General features: G+C 37.6%; 1 protein-coding gene and 1 pseudogene across 3 annotated transcripts in view; both read right to left on the bottom strand.

Moving 5' to 3' along the window:
• Positions 1–15,480, bottom strand: part of Rabgap1 (RAB GTPase activating protein 1) — a 114,953-nt gene that overhangs the window by 59,030 nt on the left and 40,443 nt on the right. For all 3 annotated transcript variants that reach the window (XM_021193476.1, XM_029536946.1, XM_021193477.2), the window contains exons 7-11: positions 12,156–12,266; positions 11,764–11,830; positions 9,630–9,732; positions 7,237–7,406; positions 2,258–2,432 (exon numbers count right to left, since the gene is read on the bottom strand). In XM_021193476.1, coding sequence (XP_021049135.1) covers positions 2,258–2,432; positions 7,237–7,406; positions 9,630–9,732; positions 11,764–11,830; positions 12,156–12,266 — 626 coding nt within the window. The remainder of the gene's footprint in view (positions 1–2,257; positions 2,433–7,236; positions 7,407–9,629; positions 9,733–11,763; positions 11,831–12,155; positions 12,267–15,480) is intronic.
• LOC110319514 lies at positions 10,010–11,594 on the bottom strand (annotated as a pseudogene).

Raw genomic sequence — 15,480 nt, 5'->3', positions numbered from 1 at the left:
TCAAAAAAAAAAAAGCTAACTAAATACTTATGGATATGCCCTGACTGTGTAACCCATAGATGGAAAATGCTAAACATAAGGTGCTAATGTATATATTTTTCTTTGTTTTCTCTGTTAAGTGTTGAAATATACCATAGTTTACCTTAAAAAAAAAATGGGGTACAAAGCTAAAAAAAGAATTCTCAACAGAGGAATACCGAATGGCTGAGAAGCACCTAAAAAATGTTCAACATCCTTAATCATCAGGGAAATGCAAATCAAAACAACCCTGAGATTCTACCTCCCACCAGTCAGAATGGCTAAGATCAAAAACTCAGGTGACAGCAGATGTTGGCAAGGATATGGAAAAAAATTGCTAGTGGGATTGCAAGCTGGTACAACCACTCTGGAAATCAGTTTGGCGGTTCCTCAGAAAATTGGACATAGTTCTACTGGAAGATCCAGCAATATCACTCCTGGGCATATACCCAGAAGATGCTCCAAGCTGTAATAAGGACACATGCTCTATTATGTTCATAGCAGCCTTATTTATAATAGCAAGAAGCTGGAAAGGACCTAGGTATCCCTCAACAGAGGAATGGATACAGAAAATGTGGTACATTTATACAATGGAGTACTTACTCAGCTATTAAAAACAATGAATTTATGAAATTCTTGGGCAAATGGATGGATCTGGAGGATATCTCCTTAGTGAGGTAACCCAGTCACAAAAGATCACACATGATATGCACTCACTAATAAGTGGATATTAAGCCAGAAGCTCAAAATACTCAAGACACAATCTACAAAACACATGAATCTCAAGGAGGAAGTCCAAAGTGTGGACACTTTGATCCTTCTTAGAAGAGGAAACAAAATACGCATGGAAGGAGTTACAGAGACAACATTAGGAGCAGAGACTGAAGTCATGACCATCCAGAGACTGTCCCCCTTGGGGATCCATCCCATAAACAACCACCAAACCCAGACATTATTGCAGATGCCAACAAGAGCTTGCTGACAGGAGACTGATATAGCTGTCTCCTGAGAGCCTCTGCCAGTGCCTGACTAATACAGAAGTGGATACTCACAGTCATCCATTAGACGGAGCACAGAGTCCCCAGTGAAGGAGCTAGAGAAAGTGTACCCAAGGAGCTGAAGGGGTTTACAGCCCCATAGGAGGAACAACAATATGAACTAACCAGTAACCCCAGAGCTCCATGGGACTAAAACCACCAATCAAAGAAAGCACACGGAAAGACTCATGGTTCTAGCTGCATATGTAGCTGAGGATAGCCTAGTTGGTCATCAATGGGAAGAGCAGCCCTTGGTCTTTGCCCCAGTATAGGGGAATGCCTGGGCCAGGAAGCGGGAGTGGGTGGGTTTGAGATCAGGGGGAGGAGGAAGAGAGGAGGGGATTTTCAGAGGGGAAACTAGGAAAGGGGATTACATTTGAAATGTAAATAAACTAATAAAAAATTAAAAACAAAAACAAAAACAAAAAAATTAAGAAAAAGCACATATAATCATGGATATTTACCTTTTTAAATGAAGTTAATCATTTCTTTATTTTTGTTAATGTGATTGTTTTGCCAGAAATGTTCAAGGCAGCCTATTTAATTGAGTTTTACACTTTCAATTCCAGCTCAAAACAACTCTTAGGATGTCCCACAAACTCTCCAAAATGAAAAAAACGAATTTGATGAACATCGTGTTTATTTTACAGATACAAACTCAAATGACTTTCTATCATCACAGTGTCATTCATTAAAAATGAAGCCCTTGCACTGTTATGACAACCACTGTGTAATGTTCATTTTTCTCCAGTGCCAAAGACTTCTATCTCCCACTTCTTTGTGACCAATAGATTATAAAATCTCATTTTCCAAATGTGATTACAAATATCTTAAAGAATGCCCAAATGTGGGCTGGTGGGATGGCTCACTGGGTAAAGGTGCTTGCTGTTAAGCCTGTTGACCTCAGGGTAACCTCTGCAACCCACAGAGTAAAAGGAAAGAACAGATTGCCGCCAAGTTCTCCTAACCTTCACTGGTACACTGTGGTGCAAGTATAAAACATAAACACAAAAATAAATGCCGGAGAAGGTGTGCACAGCAACTTCAATTATTTTCTAACATCTCCAAGTTGTTTGTCTATGAGACACGCTCATGACTGCTCAGAGTTCTAACACCACACCCCACCGCCAGCCCCGATAAAGATGAAGTTGCAGCAGTATGCACAGCCCTCCCTATACATAAACCAACCTCTCTACACTTACCTTCTTCTTCATCATCTTCTGGGGGAGAGGGGATCATAGAGCTCTGGGATCCAGACTGTGGCAGGCGAACTGAGGGACTGGCTGTGGTTTTCCTCCTCTCTCTCTCTGACTCACTCTCCAAACACACAACTTCATATAAAGTGTCAGCATTACTCTTTTTCTCCTTCTGCTTTATCTTGATGACAAAAAAGATGTATTATGTAGCAAACGACTTTGTTTTAAAATCATGTTTAGTTTTGTATTAGACACAAGAATAAGTAGTGTTTTCTTGAACTCCACACTAAATGTAACCTTTATCAAGTAGAGGTTAAAGGCCTGGCATGGTGGTAGACACTTTTCATCCCAGCACATGGGAATCAGAAGCAGGCAGATGTCTGGGAGTTCAAAGCCAGCCATAGAGACCTTGTCTCTAAAACCAACAAACCACATAAGAGACCTTGTCTCTAAAACCAACAAACAACAACAAAAAACAAAAACAAAAAACCCAACCTAAGAAAATTGGACATTGTAACTGAGACTGCAGTTTTATAGTTTTACATGTCATTAAAATAAATCATCAAATATTTAATCACCAATAAATACTGACAAAAGTCAATGTGAAAGTCAACTGTCCCGTCTCTTTCCAATAAATTTAAGGTGTCTTTTCAGATTTCCTACTTAAAACCACATATCAAAACCATTGATACATTCTAAAAGTTTAGCACAAAGAAATCCCTTTCCTTCTTTTGCTTAGTTCAAACAGTATACAAATGTTTTTCTTAGCTGGGTAGGAGGACAGTAGGTGGAGATGAACAGCAGGCAAGTCATCAATAAAATTCCTGGTTTTTACTTTTTGGCAAGCACCATAAACAATTTATATGGGCCTAATTAAAAAAAAAATTAGACATGGGCTGAAGAGAGGGCTCAATGGTTAAGAGCACTGATTGCTCTTCCAGAGGTCCTGAGTTCAATTCCCAGCAACCACATGGTGGCTCACAGCCATCTGTAATGGGGATCCAATGCCCTCTTTTGGTGTGTCTAAAGACAGCTACAGGGTACTCACATATATAAAATAAATAAATCTTTAAAAAAAAGTTTAAAAAAATAGATATACAATTCTATCAACATAATACATATTTTGAACACCTTAATATTTCTATTATTGCCAGTTGGAGAAGAGAAAGTTAACTTGAAATAAGGATCATGGGGGAGATGAAGGCTGTAAGAAGCGCAACAAAGGATGCTGAAAGCACGGAAAGGTGCAAAGCATAGCAGATGGATGGTGGAGGACAAGGAAATCTACAAGGTACAGGAAGACCAGAGTAGACTCTACCATCCTAGTCTCTACTTGGCTTTTCATTAAAAGCATTACTCCAACCTTAGGAATAAGGCCATGATAGCAATGTGCCCTTTTAAAGTGCAATTTAAAATAGGAGTCTTAGACTGAAGGCCAGGAGTCCCTGCTGCATTAAGCATCTCTGCCAGTAGAGGCCAAGCACAACCACAGAATAAGCACAACAAAACCTTGCCAAGTCAGACCACAGGATATCTAATTAGTTTAGCAACTGTTTTTAGGGTTGATTAGTTTTCTAGACAAATATATTTGTCTCTAACCCAGCTGCTTATTATTAGTAAAGGACTCTGGCTGTGTGCAGTTACCAAGTGGCCTGCAGGTTTGTGTCTAGGAGATATGCAAATAACTTCTGTTGGATAGAAAGGATGACCCAAAGGTTACCTACCTATAGCATAGTAACCTTGGTAATCCACTCCCCTCAGCCCCAGATAGGGTTTCTCCATGTAGCCCTGGCTGTCCTTTGGCTATGTAGACCAGGCTGGCCTCAAACTCAAGAGATCTGCCTACCTCTGCCTTCTGAGCACTGGGATTAAAGGCCTGTACCACCACTGCCTGGCAGTGATCTTATTCTAACAGCTTTTGGTTTTGTTTTTTTTTTTTAATAGAAGAACCAAATAGGCCCAAATTCTTAAGTACTTAGTTTTATCATCTTTATGACTAATGAACAAAATTAAAATCCTTGATGACTTTAAACTGAAATCATCCCTAAACTGAAAACAGTGTGATTTTGAGAACTATAATGATAGGAAAATACTATTTAAATCTTTTGGTGTAAGTTTGTTAAATTACTTAAAAACAAACAAAACAAAACAAAAAGAAAACACAGGATCTCATTGTGTGGCCCCATCTAGCCTCAAAGTCAAGAGGGATTCATGCGATACTGCCTTCTGAATGTTGGGCATCAACATGCCCGGCCTATATTGCTCTTTGAAACATTTTGCTATCTGAAACATTTCAAAGATTAATTACACAGCTCTCCATGTTAATACAAAAAAAAAAAAAAAAAAAAAGTAAACATTTCTTCAAGACTACAAAAGTAATGTAACCAATGTCATTCACCCAGAAAGTCTTCCTTGCTCACAGTGTCAACAATAAACCTTGTAAGCTATACAGAGTTGAGAATGGGAGCAAGCTGGTAAGTTAATAACTCCATATGTTAAAATATTCACTGTTCAAGCACATGGGATTCAATATACTATTTTAAAAACTTCTCTCTGAATTTTCTATAATCAAAAGCTTTGAAATTTACATGTTAGAAAACATATTTTTATAAATATTAAATAATTTAAATATTTACTAAGGTGAATGTTCAAAAATGCAGTGAGCTCCAGAGTCTGTGCTATTGTCCCTGACTCATAAGTTTCTGCTGCCTAAATCAAATACAGATCTTGCTTTGCTGGACTCTTGTGATTGCTTGGGTTGCTTTGGATTTCTCAGACCCCAACACTCAGAACTACTATATTATCCATCCTTAGGATAAATCAATGAATAGTGCCTTAGTAGAGATTATAAAATGGCCAAGAAACATAAGAGTAAATATATTACATAATATACATTATACCATTAAAAAGTGGCAGCTGGTTATATACATGTTATATTACACACAAACACACATGCACACACGTACTTGCTTGCTCATAGTCTAAGTGGGGAGGGAAGAAGGATGGAGAGATGAGCATTACCCAGTAGAATCCATTGGAAAGTATTCCAAGGAGTAGTTGATAAAAAAACAGCTAAGACTGAGTCCTTAAGAATGTGCCTAGAGCCGGGCATGGTGGTGCACGCCTTTAATCCCAGCACTCAGGAGGCAGAGGCAGGAAGATTTCTGAGTTCAAGGCCAGCCTGGTCTACAAAGTGAGTTCCAGGACAGCCAGGGCTATACAGAGAAACCCTGTCTCGAAAAACCAAAAAAAAAAAAAAAAAGGAATGTGCCTAGAGCGGACTGTGCCAGGAAAAGGAAGAGAAAGGCACATTTGCCAGACCTAGGAGGCTGCATATCAGTTACAGTCTGATAAGGATTTTGGATTGAAAAGAAAAAAAATATAAAAAAAGAAAAGAAAGAAAGAAATTTTGGCTCATAACAAATAATGATAAAAGATTTGGAGTAAAAAAAAAAAAATATGATCTGACCTAAAGCAGGCATGTTTAAAACACACAGTAGGGGACAAAGACAGAAACAGAGAGATGAGGAAAAAGGCTATCAACACAAAATAGATGAGAAATGATGGCGATGAACTCAGGTGCAGGGAAGTGGTTGGACTCAGGATACGTCTTGAAAGTAAACACGGTTTCCTCAAATGATGGAAATGGGGGTAGAAGGAGTAAGAGAGTAAAATTCTTAGCCTAAGATACTATTTGATCTAAAGGTAGGCAGGTAAGTATAGCCTTTGTGGGTGGGGCAGGTCTGAGATGCCCTAGAAATGAAGAGAGGAAGAGGTATTTAAGGAGAAAGAAGAGATCACCTTTGAAAAAATATGCAGAAAGGTAAAAAGAGATGAGAACTCAGATTAGCAATTTAGGACAACTAGGACCATGACTTTTTTCCAGGAATGTGGCTACATAGGAAAGAGTGGAGGTGGGGCTGACACTGAAGGTCGGTGGTAGAGTAATTGCTCAACAAAAAGAATAAGGAGTGTGAAGAAAGAAAAGGAAAAGAAATAAGAGAGGGGAAACCATGGAGAGAGGGACAAGGAGACAAGAGCAATGGAAGTAGCCATGAAGAGATTAAAAAACAAGAACTAGTATACGGTGGGAAGATTGAGAGTCAAGAAAGGCAAAAGAACAGATAAGAAAGAACCATATTTCAGCTACTACCATCACAGAAAGGACAGAGCAATTGACTTCTGTAAAAGTTAATTGCCATCTAAAAAAACCCAAGAACACAACAGAATCTATTAATTGTCAGAAACAATTAATCTGAAATTACAACAAACACAAATGAAGAGGAAGTTGTTACTCATTGTTCCATAAGGATCATTCAGTGATTTTTGAAGGATCTATAATATATTATGCTCAATGGTGTTAAAGAAAATCTGCTCAAAAAACAACAACAACAACAAGTTTCAGGAGAAAACAAAAACCACTACAACAAAAGAAAAGCACACTAAAGAATTAGCAGAACATTCCAGAAATGAAAAATGCAAGTATAAAATTAAAAAAACAAAAACAACAACAACAAAAAACCTTTCAATAGACAAAGTAGTAGGCTGAAAAAGTAAAAAGAAAAAGAAAAAGAAAAAGAAAAAGCTTTACATTTGGGCTGGAGAGATGGCTCAGCGGTTAAGAGCACTGACTGCTTTTCCAGAGGTGCTCAGTTCAATTCCCAGCAACCACATGGTGGCTCACAACCATCTGTAATGGGATCCAATGCCTTCTTCTGGTGTGTCTGAAGACAGGCATAGTGTACTCACATACACAACTTGAGGAATGCTAAATGTTCTTCAGGATGAAGTCAAATGAGGATACAAAGAACCCTGGAACTTTAGAAAACGTGAAGATTATCCAATGCGAGCAAAAATTGAGAGATGATTTCCCTTCTTAATACACTAAAAGGGCATATGGCTGTTTGGAAGCTCTAAGAATAAACCATCAACCATCCTCAGGTGTGACCCTCCTATCTCATCCTCTCGGCACCCTGGTGAAGTACCTGCTTCAGTTTCAGAAAGAAGTTTTCAGTAGTGCTCCGTTTGCTGAAGGGCCAGAATAACCTTTCATTAGGTGAGCACACTCGAACTTTTGTCTCTAGAAGAAATCGAACAGGTTCCTGTACTTCAGTTATCACCAAATCCACAGCTGTTGTCATGAACAGCACTTTATCTAGAGAGAGGGAACAAGAGAGAGAAAAGGAATGAAAATATATTTGTTCATGTAATCAGTTAAGTAAATGCTCTTGTTATAAGTATTCAAGATATCTTAAGGTCTACCATAAAAATTCTGTCAGTAAACCAGAATAGTAACTGAAATTATTTTCCACTGAGAATTCTGAGCCTAGGTAGGATTCCAGAAGTGGGATTAGAAGTAGCAGAACAACAGTAAAAAAATGTATAGTCAGAAGGTCTGCAAAGGTACTGTAAGTCTCTTAGTCACCTTTACAAATACTGGAAATTCTCACACCTAAATGTGGTTAATAATAATTTTGGGGAAGAAACAGGTTGTCACTACTGTAGCCCAGCTTGACCTAGAACTCAAAGACATCTGCCTGCCTCAGCCTCCAGAGTGCTCCACCATACCCAGCAGGGCATTCCATTCTTTAGAGCTATCTATCTGCTTATATCATTTATCCATTTATATATAACAGAACAGCTGAAGAGAAACAGCATTCAGTAAAACAGTTGCACATATTTTCAAGATGGAATACACACTATATATAAAGGTCATTCAGGAGGCAAAAACAGTTTTGGGTTTTGTTTTTCCCTCCCTTCCATTCTTCTTTTTTTTTCCTCTTTCTTTTTTTGCCCAAGGTATCACTTTGAGCTCTGACTATCTTGGAACTCACTTTGTAGACCCGGCTTGTCCTGAACTTACAAAATCTACCTGTCTTTGCTTCCTGAGTGTTGGGATTAAAGGTGTGTACCACCATGTTTGGATGAGAAAAGCTGTTCAGTAAGCTGAAAACTGACTTAGAAAAATATTCCTAAAGAAACTATTTTAGAAATCTACAGGGGTGGTGAGATGGCTCAGTGGTTAAGAGCACTGACTGCTCTTCCAAAGGTCCTGAGTTCAAATCCCAGCAACCACATGGTGGCTCACAACCATCTGTAACTCTGTAACAGAAATCTGATGTCCTCTTCTGGAGTGTCTGAAGATAGCTACAGCGTACACACAGATAATAAATAAATAAATAAATCTTAAAAAAAAAAAAGAAAAAAGAAATCTACGTAAGAGGCCAGCAATGATGGCTCAGCAGGAAACGGTGCCTGCCACCTAGCCTGATGACCTGAGTTCAATTCCCAGAATGATACTGGAAGAAGATGACCAAGTCTCACTGATCTCTACATGCGCCCTGGCTAACACTCCGCCAACCCCCAACACATATACATACAAACATGCACACACACATTCACACATATCACCCACATACATATACATATACACATATACATAAATATTATGAAAAGCCGGGCGTGGTGGCTCATGCCTTTATCCCCAGCACTCGGGAGGCAGAGGCAGGCAGATTTCTGAGTTCGAGGCCAGCCTGGTATACAGAGTGAGTTCTAGGACAGCCAGGGCTACACAGAGAAACCCTGTCTTGAAAAACAAAAAACAAACAAACAAACAAATATGAAAAAAAAGGGAAGGGAAAAAGGAAGAGAGGAGAAGGAAAGGAAATTAAATAAGCAAAAAATTTACTGTTTTTAGATTAAATTTAGTAAGAAATTCAAGAATTATTCAAATTATTTGTTTCACTAAGATTTCCTAATTTAAAAAAATGTGTATATCAAAAATGTCTATGATCAGGCCAGGTGTGATGGTGAGTAACATTAATCTTGACATTTGAAAGTTAAGGCAAGATCTCTGAATTTGAGGTAAGCCTGGTCTACACAGTAAGTTCCAGGACACCGAGGGCTACACAAAGACCATGTCTCAAAACCCCAAATCCCAAACTAAAAAATATCAGTATGAGCCAGGCAGTGGTGGCGCATGTCTTTAATCCCAGCACTTGGGAGGCAGTCAGGCGGATTTCTGAGTCCAAGGCCAGCCTGGTTTACAGAGTGAGTTCCAGGACAGCCAGGGCTACACAGAGAAACCCTGTCTCGAAAAAACAAAAAACAAACAAACAAGCAAAAAAACTTCAGTATGATCTCAGGGCTCTAGGGGCAGTTCAGTGGTAAGGAGGACTTGCTGCTCTTTTAGAGGACCCAAGTTTAATTCCCAGCACCCATACTGCAGCATAATTATCTGTTACTGCAGTTTCAAGAGATTTGGCCCTCTCTTCTGACCTCTATTGGTACCAGGCATGAAGGTGTTGACATACATGTAGCCAAAACATCCATACATGTAAAATAAGAATGAATAAGGCCTAAAAATATTCTGCACTACCTTTAGGAGTTTCTTCATTCACAACTTGAAAATGTGGGGATTTCGGATTCCAGCTTCCAGTAATAACATATGATTTTCCATCTGAACTTTTGCCCATAGATTCCTAAGGAAAAAGTGTAAACATAAACCTTAATGCCAAAGGCAGCTCACCCTCATCTTGAGGCTTTTCAAAACTAGGATTTCAGAACACGTCACGTTAATAAGGATTGTACTGAGTTTTTTGAGTTTATAGTGTATACAATAATACTATCTATATATCTATCTATCTACCTACCTACCTAAGACAGAAGTCTCCAAAATATATACTAAAAGCATACAGAAATATACAGTGCAGCAAAGACTTTAAGTTTAAAGTTACCCACAACAACTACTGTTCTTTGCTAGGAAAGAAGGGGATGACATTGTCTCATAATCAATGATGACGGAGTGATTTGGAACGTATCAGAAAAACCAGTGGTTGCAACCAAGTTCTATTAATTGCAGACCACCTGAAAATGACTAAATAGACTGGGTCCATGTGAAAAGTCTAACTGACCACATTGTATCCCAAATTAACCAACTGCATCCTGTCACAGCTTCAACTTTGAAGGTGTTTATGAAGCACCAGTGTACTGACATAAAATTGGTATCTGCTCTGATATAAGGGACAAGTTGTGCTGCAAAAGCATAAAACCAGACTATTGCATTTGTCTCTGCAACCATCAACTTAAAAGCCTCCTCTCAGGATGCCAGCACTCTTATTCCAGAGGAGAGAATACAATGAGTTGTCTGTCTTCCTTCCAAGTTCATCACTGCAGATACAGTAATTACTCACACTTGCAATTGCTTGGCCTTCTCTGGGATGAAACAGCAAACCATTAATGAAATCTGAATGGCCCTCTAAAACCTTATATTCATTTTTATCTTGATGATCTGAAATAAATAAACCTAATTTTCATATTAGCAACTTAAGTACAAAATTTGATTAGTGGAGGACATGATTCAAGGCTAGTTTCTGGACTCCTATGCTATTAATAATGACTCTAAAATGAAATAATGTATAGTGTTTAGTATTCAACTCTTTCCGTGTTTTTTCTTCTGGACATGTACAATGTCAACAGCCAAATATACACAGCCACTATAGTCAATTAGATTTATTGATTCTCCAGTATAAAAGGCATCATATACTACTACATGCACTATTCATAATGTAGACAGCTTTTCATGTGGCATCTTGCGTAGTATTTTATTTTGAAACTCAAAAGACAACAAAACAGCCTTCTACTGAACAGTGTTGTGAAACAGAGACAGCACTGATGTATGTAGCCGTGAGTAAAGCTGCTCAAGTACAGAGATTGTTTAAAGGGAGAGAGGTGCACGTGAATGATTACAGTTAAGATTGGCACATCAATTACTTGCATAACTGGTTCTAAAGTTATATATAAAATAAATGTATATAAAGAATTGGTGAAATTGATAACTTTTAGTTTTTTAAATAATGATTGTCATATACTTGCAATAATACCTCTTACTATTTTCATTTTTTATTTCATTTTTTAATTTGATGATTTTTTTTTTTAAAATAAGGTCTTGTTGTATGATTGCCCCTACCTCCCAAGGGATCTTATGGGCAGATGCTACAATTACTCCTACTTGGGTTCTTTTGTTGTTGGTGGTGTTTTGTTTTGATTTTGAGTCAGGGTTTCTCTGTATAGCTCTGGCTGTCCTGGAACTCACTCTGTACAGACCAAGCTAGCCTCAAACTCAGAGATCTGCCTGCCTCTGCTTCCCAAATGCTTGGATTAAATGCATGTGCCACTGTGCCTGGTCCCTACTTGTAAAGGATATGACAGTTTGATTCTTACATCAATCCTACCTACTAAGTAGATAAAAACTGTTATTCCCAATACACAGGTCAAGACACCAAGGCTGACCTACACATTCAAGGTCAAACTTGTAACTCCCACGTCCCTTATCTTTGTGCATTGCTTTGTTGCTTACACAAACACTTTTATATAAATGTTTATATGTAAGACATGTTTTAAGTCTAATGTGAGAAGGTAAATCAATAGACAAACAATATAGAAATAGTTTATAGACTTCTAATAAAAACCAACCACAACCAAAAGAACCCACAACAACAACAAAATCTTACCAAATCCAACAAGTGCATATCACTATTTCGAACATCTTTTCCTGGGCTAAGGAGAAGACCAAAGCACCTGTTTTTTTTTTTTTTTTAAAGAGAGAGAGAGAGAGAACTGACATAAACTTTTGATAAAACAACATAACTTAAAATAAAACCAATATTGTCATCATAATCATCTTTACCTGAGTTAAGCAAATTTTGTCTTTTATTATACATACTAGAGATCAGCAATATTAACTAAAGATTTATCAGAGTGATTTTAAGAGTAAGAAACACTGCAAAAAGCACAAGAGTCAATATACTTTGTAAGTAAAATTCTAAAAGTGTATGACTACTCTACTAGACAGATTAAAAAACAAAACTCATATTTAAGCCAAACATAAAAAAAAAAAGTTTACCTTTCAATGGCAAGTTCCTTGTTAGCTGTTTGTTGAACACAGATAACAATCTTCTTATCAATTCCTTGTCGAAGTTTAAAGCATTGCCTGTCCTTGTCTTTGGGAACAGCACTGTAAGAAGGCCAACATATTTCATTAATGTTGCTAACAATTATCTTGTCAGATACGATAACAAAGACCTTAAATTTCTCCTCTGGTTTACAAGTAATAGCAAAAAAAAAAAAAAATCTAGAACTGAATGTGAGTAACAGGATGAAAAAAATGTGATCAATTTCTTATTGCCTAGCCATGACAAGTTACTAATCTTAGGTAATGCTGACCTTATGTTATTAATACTAATGTTGATATTATTAAAACAAGAAAAGGAGCTAATAAATACCAGCTTAATAAAGATTAAAAAGCCACTTTACAAAAATAATCACCAAATGTCCCATATATTCCCTAGCTCTAGGAGCACTTTTTTCAAAGGTAACAGTGACAGAGGTGACCAGCCATTATGCAGAAACTCTTATCACTTTAAAACACTAACTTAACAGCAATGGAACTATTGGTAGATAAAAGAATGAGTAGCTGAAAACTGTTAAGTATTTATCACTTAGATACTACCTTGATGTGCATGTGCATTTGTGTAACACTATTTGTGTAATACTCTGTAACACTTTTATTACAAAGCAAAGAATTTTAGCAAAGGAATCTACAAATGACAAACATGTTCAAAGAAAAATTTTATACTCCAAACTGTTAAGTATTTCTGGCAGACAGGCCTCATTTTCATTTGTCCTTATGTACCTTAGTCTCTTTTTTTAAAAAATATTTACTATGTATATAGTATTCTGCCTGTATGTATGCTTCCATGTCAGAAGTGGGTACCAGATCTCATTATAGAAGGTTGTGAGCCACCATGTAGCTGCTGTAAATTGAACTCAGGACTTTTGGAAAAGCAGAGGTCTTAAGTCTCAGCGCTATCTCTCCAGCCCCTATCTTAAGTCTCTTATTGTCTAAGGATAGTTAAATCTAAGTAAACATAATCTCTTTCAGCAGTATGAAACTAATGAGCTAAGTAAATTACAACTCAGAAGTACAGTGCTTGCCTAATATGCCTTGGTTTCAATCTTCAGTGCCAAATAACAATACAACTCAGTCATAGTCACCTGATACAGAACTACTTGGTCTGCATTAATTGGAAGCAAAATGGAAAGTGTATCAGTGGGAATTCACTCTATCGAACATTGGGGGCCAATTTGTACTTCTTGTCCTGTAGCTATGTTACCTTTACATTTAATCCTCACTGTACACCTTAAAGAGAGGTGATCAAGACTTAACCTTGGGAAGCTGAGGCACAATTCTATCTGGTTCAGTTGCTTATAAGGTTAAATAAGACCAAATCAATTAATCAAGCAGGCAAGTAAACAGCCAGGCAACCAACCAGAACCAATCATTTTGAAAGTTTCTCAGGGGTAAATTTTTACAAGTTGCTTGGTAATAATTATAACAATGTAAGACTGATTTCTTTTTTTCTAGTAATAAAACTGGCCACCAGGTGGCACTGCAATTCCAAAGAGACATTAGTTTCAGACAAAAGTAGTCAGCTACTACTATTCTTTTTACTGGAAAGTGATTTTTAGAGATCACATATTTTCTCATAATTTGATTTTGCCTATGTTATGAGGAAGAGATATGTACATATGATTATTAATTATGACCACTCATTTTATGATATGAGCTATGTGGGGAAAAAAATCCAGTCATCTTGCAAACATTTAGACACAAAGGATTTATGTGTAGCCACTGCATCTTACAAATAAAGGAATTATAGACTAGAGAGGTAAAGGAACTTCAAAATGGCCACACTGCTAAAATTAGCAGCAATTAAACAAAAGTTTTAATGTTTATTTCAGGGTCCTTCCTATTATTCAAAGAAATATTTTACTTAAAAACCAAACCAGCCAGGCATGGCAGCTCAGACCTATAATATCAGCTGCTGAGAAGCTAAGACTGGAGGCTACTATGACTCTGTGGCCGGCTGGAGCTTCATTCTGAGGTGGTTTTGTTGCTGTTGTTGCTACTGTTTTCTGAACCTCATTGGTTTTTCAGACAAGCTTTCTCTGATTGGCCCTGACTGCCCTGAAGTCACTCTGTAGACCTGGCTGTTAGGCTGGCCTCGAACTCAGCCATCCCCTTGCTTCTGCCTCCCAAGTGCTAGCTTATATTCTGAGCTCTAAGCCAGCATGGGCTATACAATGATTTCCGTTTTCAAAGGATAAATGAGTGAATTAATAAAATGAAATAATGGGGGATGAACACTAATCATAGTTTTTTTTTAACTGTACATAGAAGGCTTGGGCAAAGCCCATTATTTCTCCTTATGTGTTTAGATAAACTTTAAAAACTATAAGATCTTTAAATAAAAACCAGCCAACCAAACTAACAAAAAAAAGCAAGACAAATTGTGCTAGACAGCCAACTTGACATGAGCTGAAGCTGTATAAGGAAACCTCAGTTAAGACAATGGCTCCAGGGCTGGTGAGATGGCTCAGTGGGTAAGAGCAGCCGACTGCTCTTCCAAAGGTCCTGAGTTCAAATCCCAGCAACCACATGGTGGCTCATAACCANCTGTAACAAGATCTGACGCCCTCTTCTGGAGTGTCTGAAGACAGCTACAGTGTAATTACATATAATAAATAAATAAAGCTTTAAAAAAAAAANNAAAAAAAAAAAAAAAAAAAAAGACAATGGCTCCATAAAATCTGCTGTAGGCAAACTTGTAGGACATTTTCTTTAGTGATTTATGGAAAAGGGTACAGTCCATTGTGGGTGGTGTCATCCCAGGGCTGCTGGTCCTGGGTTCTATGTAGAAAGCAAGCTGGGTAATCATGAGGAGCAAGCCAGTGAGCAGCACCCCTCCATGGTCTCTGCATCAGCTTCCGCCGCCAGGTTTCGGCCTTGTTTGAGATCCTGTTTTGACTTCCTCTACCTAACTTTGGCCACCTTGAGCCATAATTTTTATCAGCTATCAGTCAACCCTTCTGATTTAAATAAAGATAGTCATAGATGAACTTTTTTTAATGCTTTAAACATTAACACTGTAGCCAGGCAGTGGTGGCAAATGCTTTTAATCTTAGCATATGGGAGTAAGAGGCAGGTGGATTTCTGTGAGTTCGATGTCAGCCTGGGCTACAAGCAAAACCCTTTCTCTAAAAACCAAATAAATAAATAAATAAACAAACAAACAAACAAACAAATTTTAAAAAAGTAAAAAAGATTATAAATCTTTCTTTTTTCCCTTTATTACTGTATAAACTTATTCCCTTAGAAGTAATCATTT

The sequence above is a fragment of the Mus pahari genome, chromosome 3 (genome assembly GCF_900095145.1).
Source record: "Mus pahari chromosome 3, PAHARI_EIJ_v1.1, whole genome shotgun sequence".
Lineage (NCBI taxonomy): Eukaryota > Metazoa > Chordata > Mammalia > Rodentia > Muridae > Mus > Mus pahari.
Note: the sequence above shows the minus strand (reverse complement) of the source record. Positions and strands in the feature narration are given on the sequence as shown.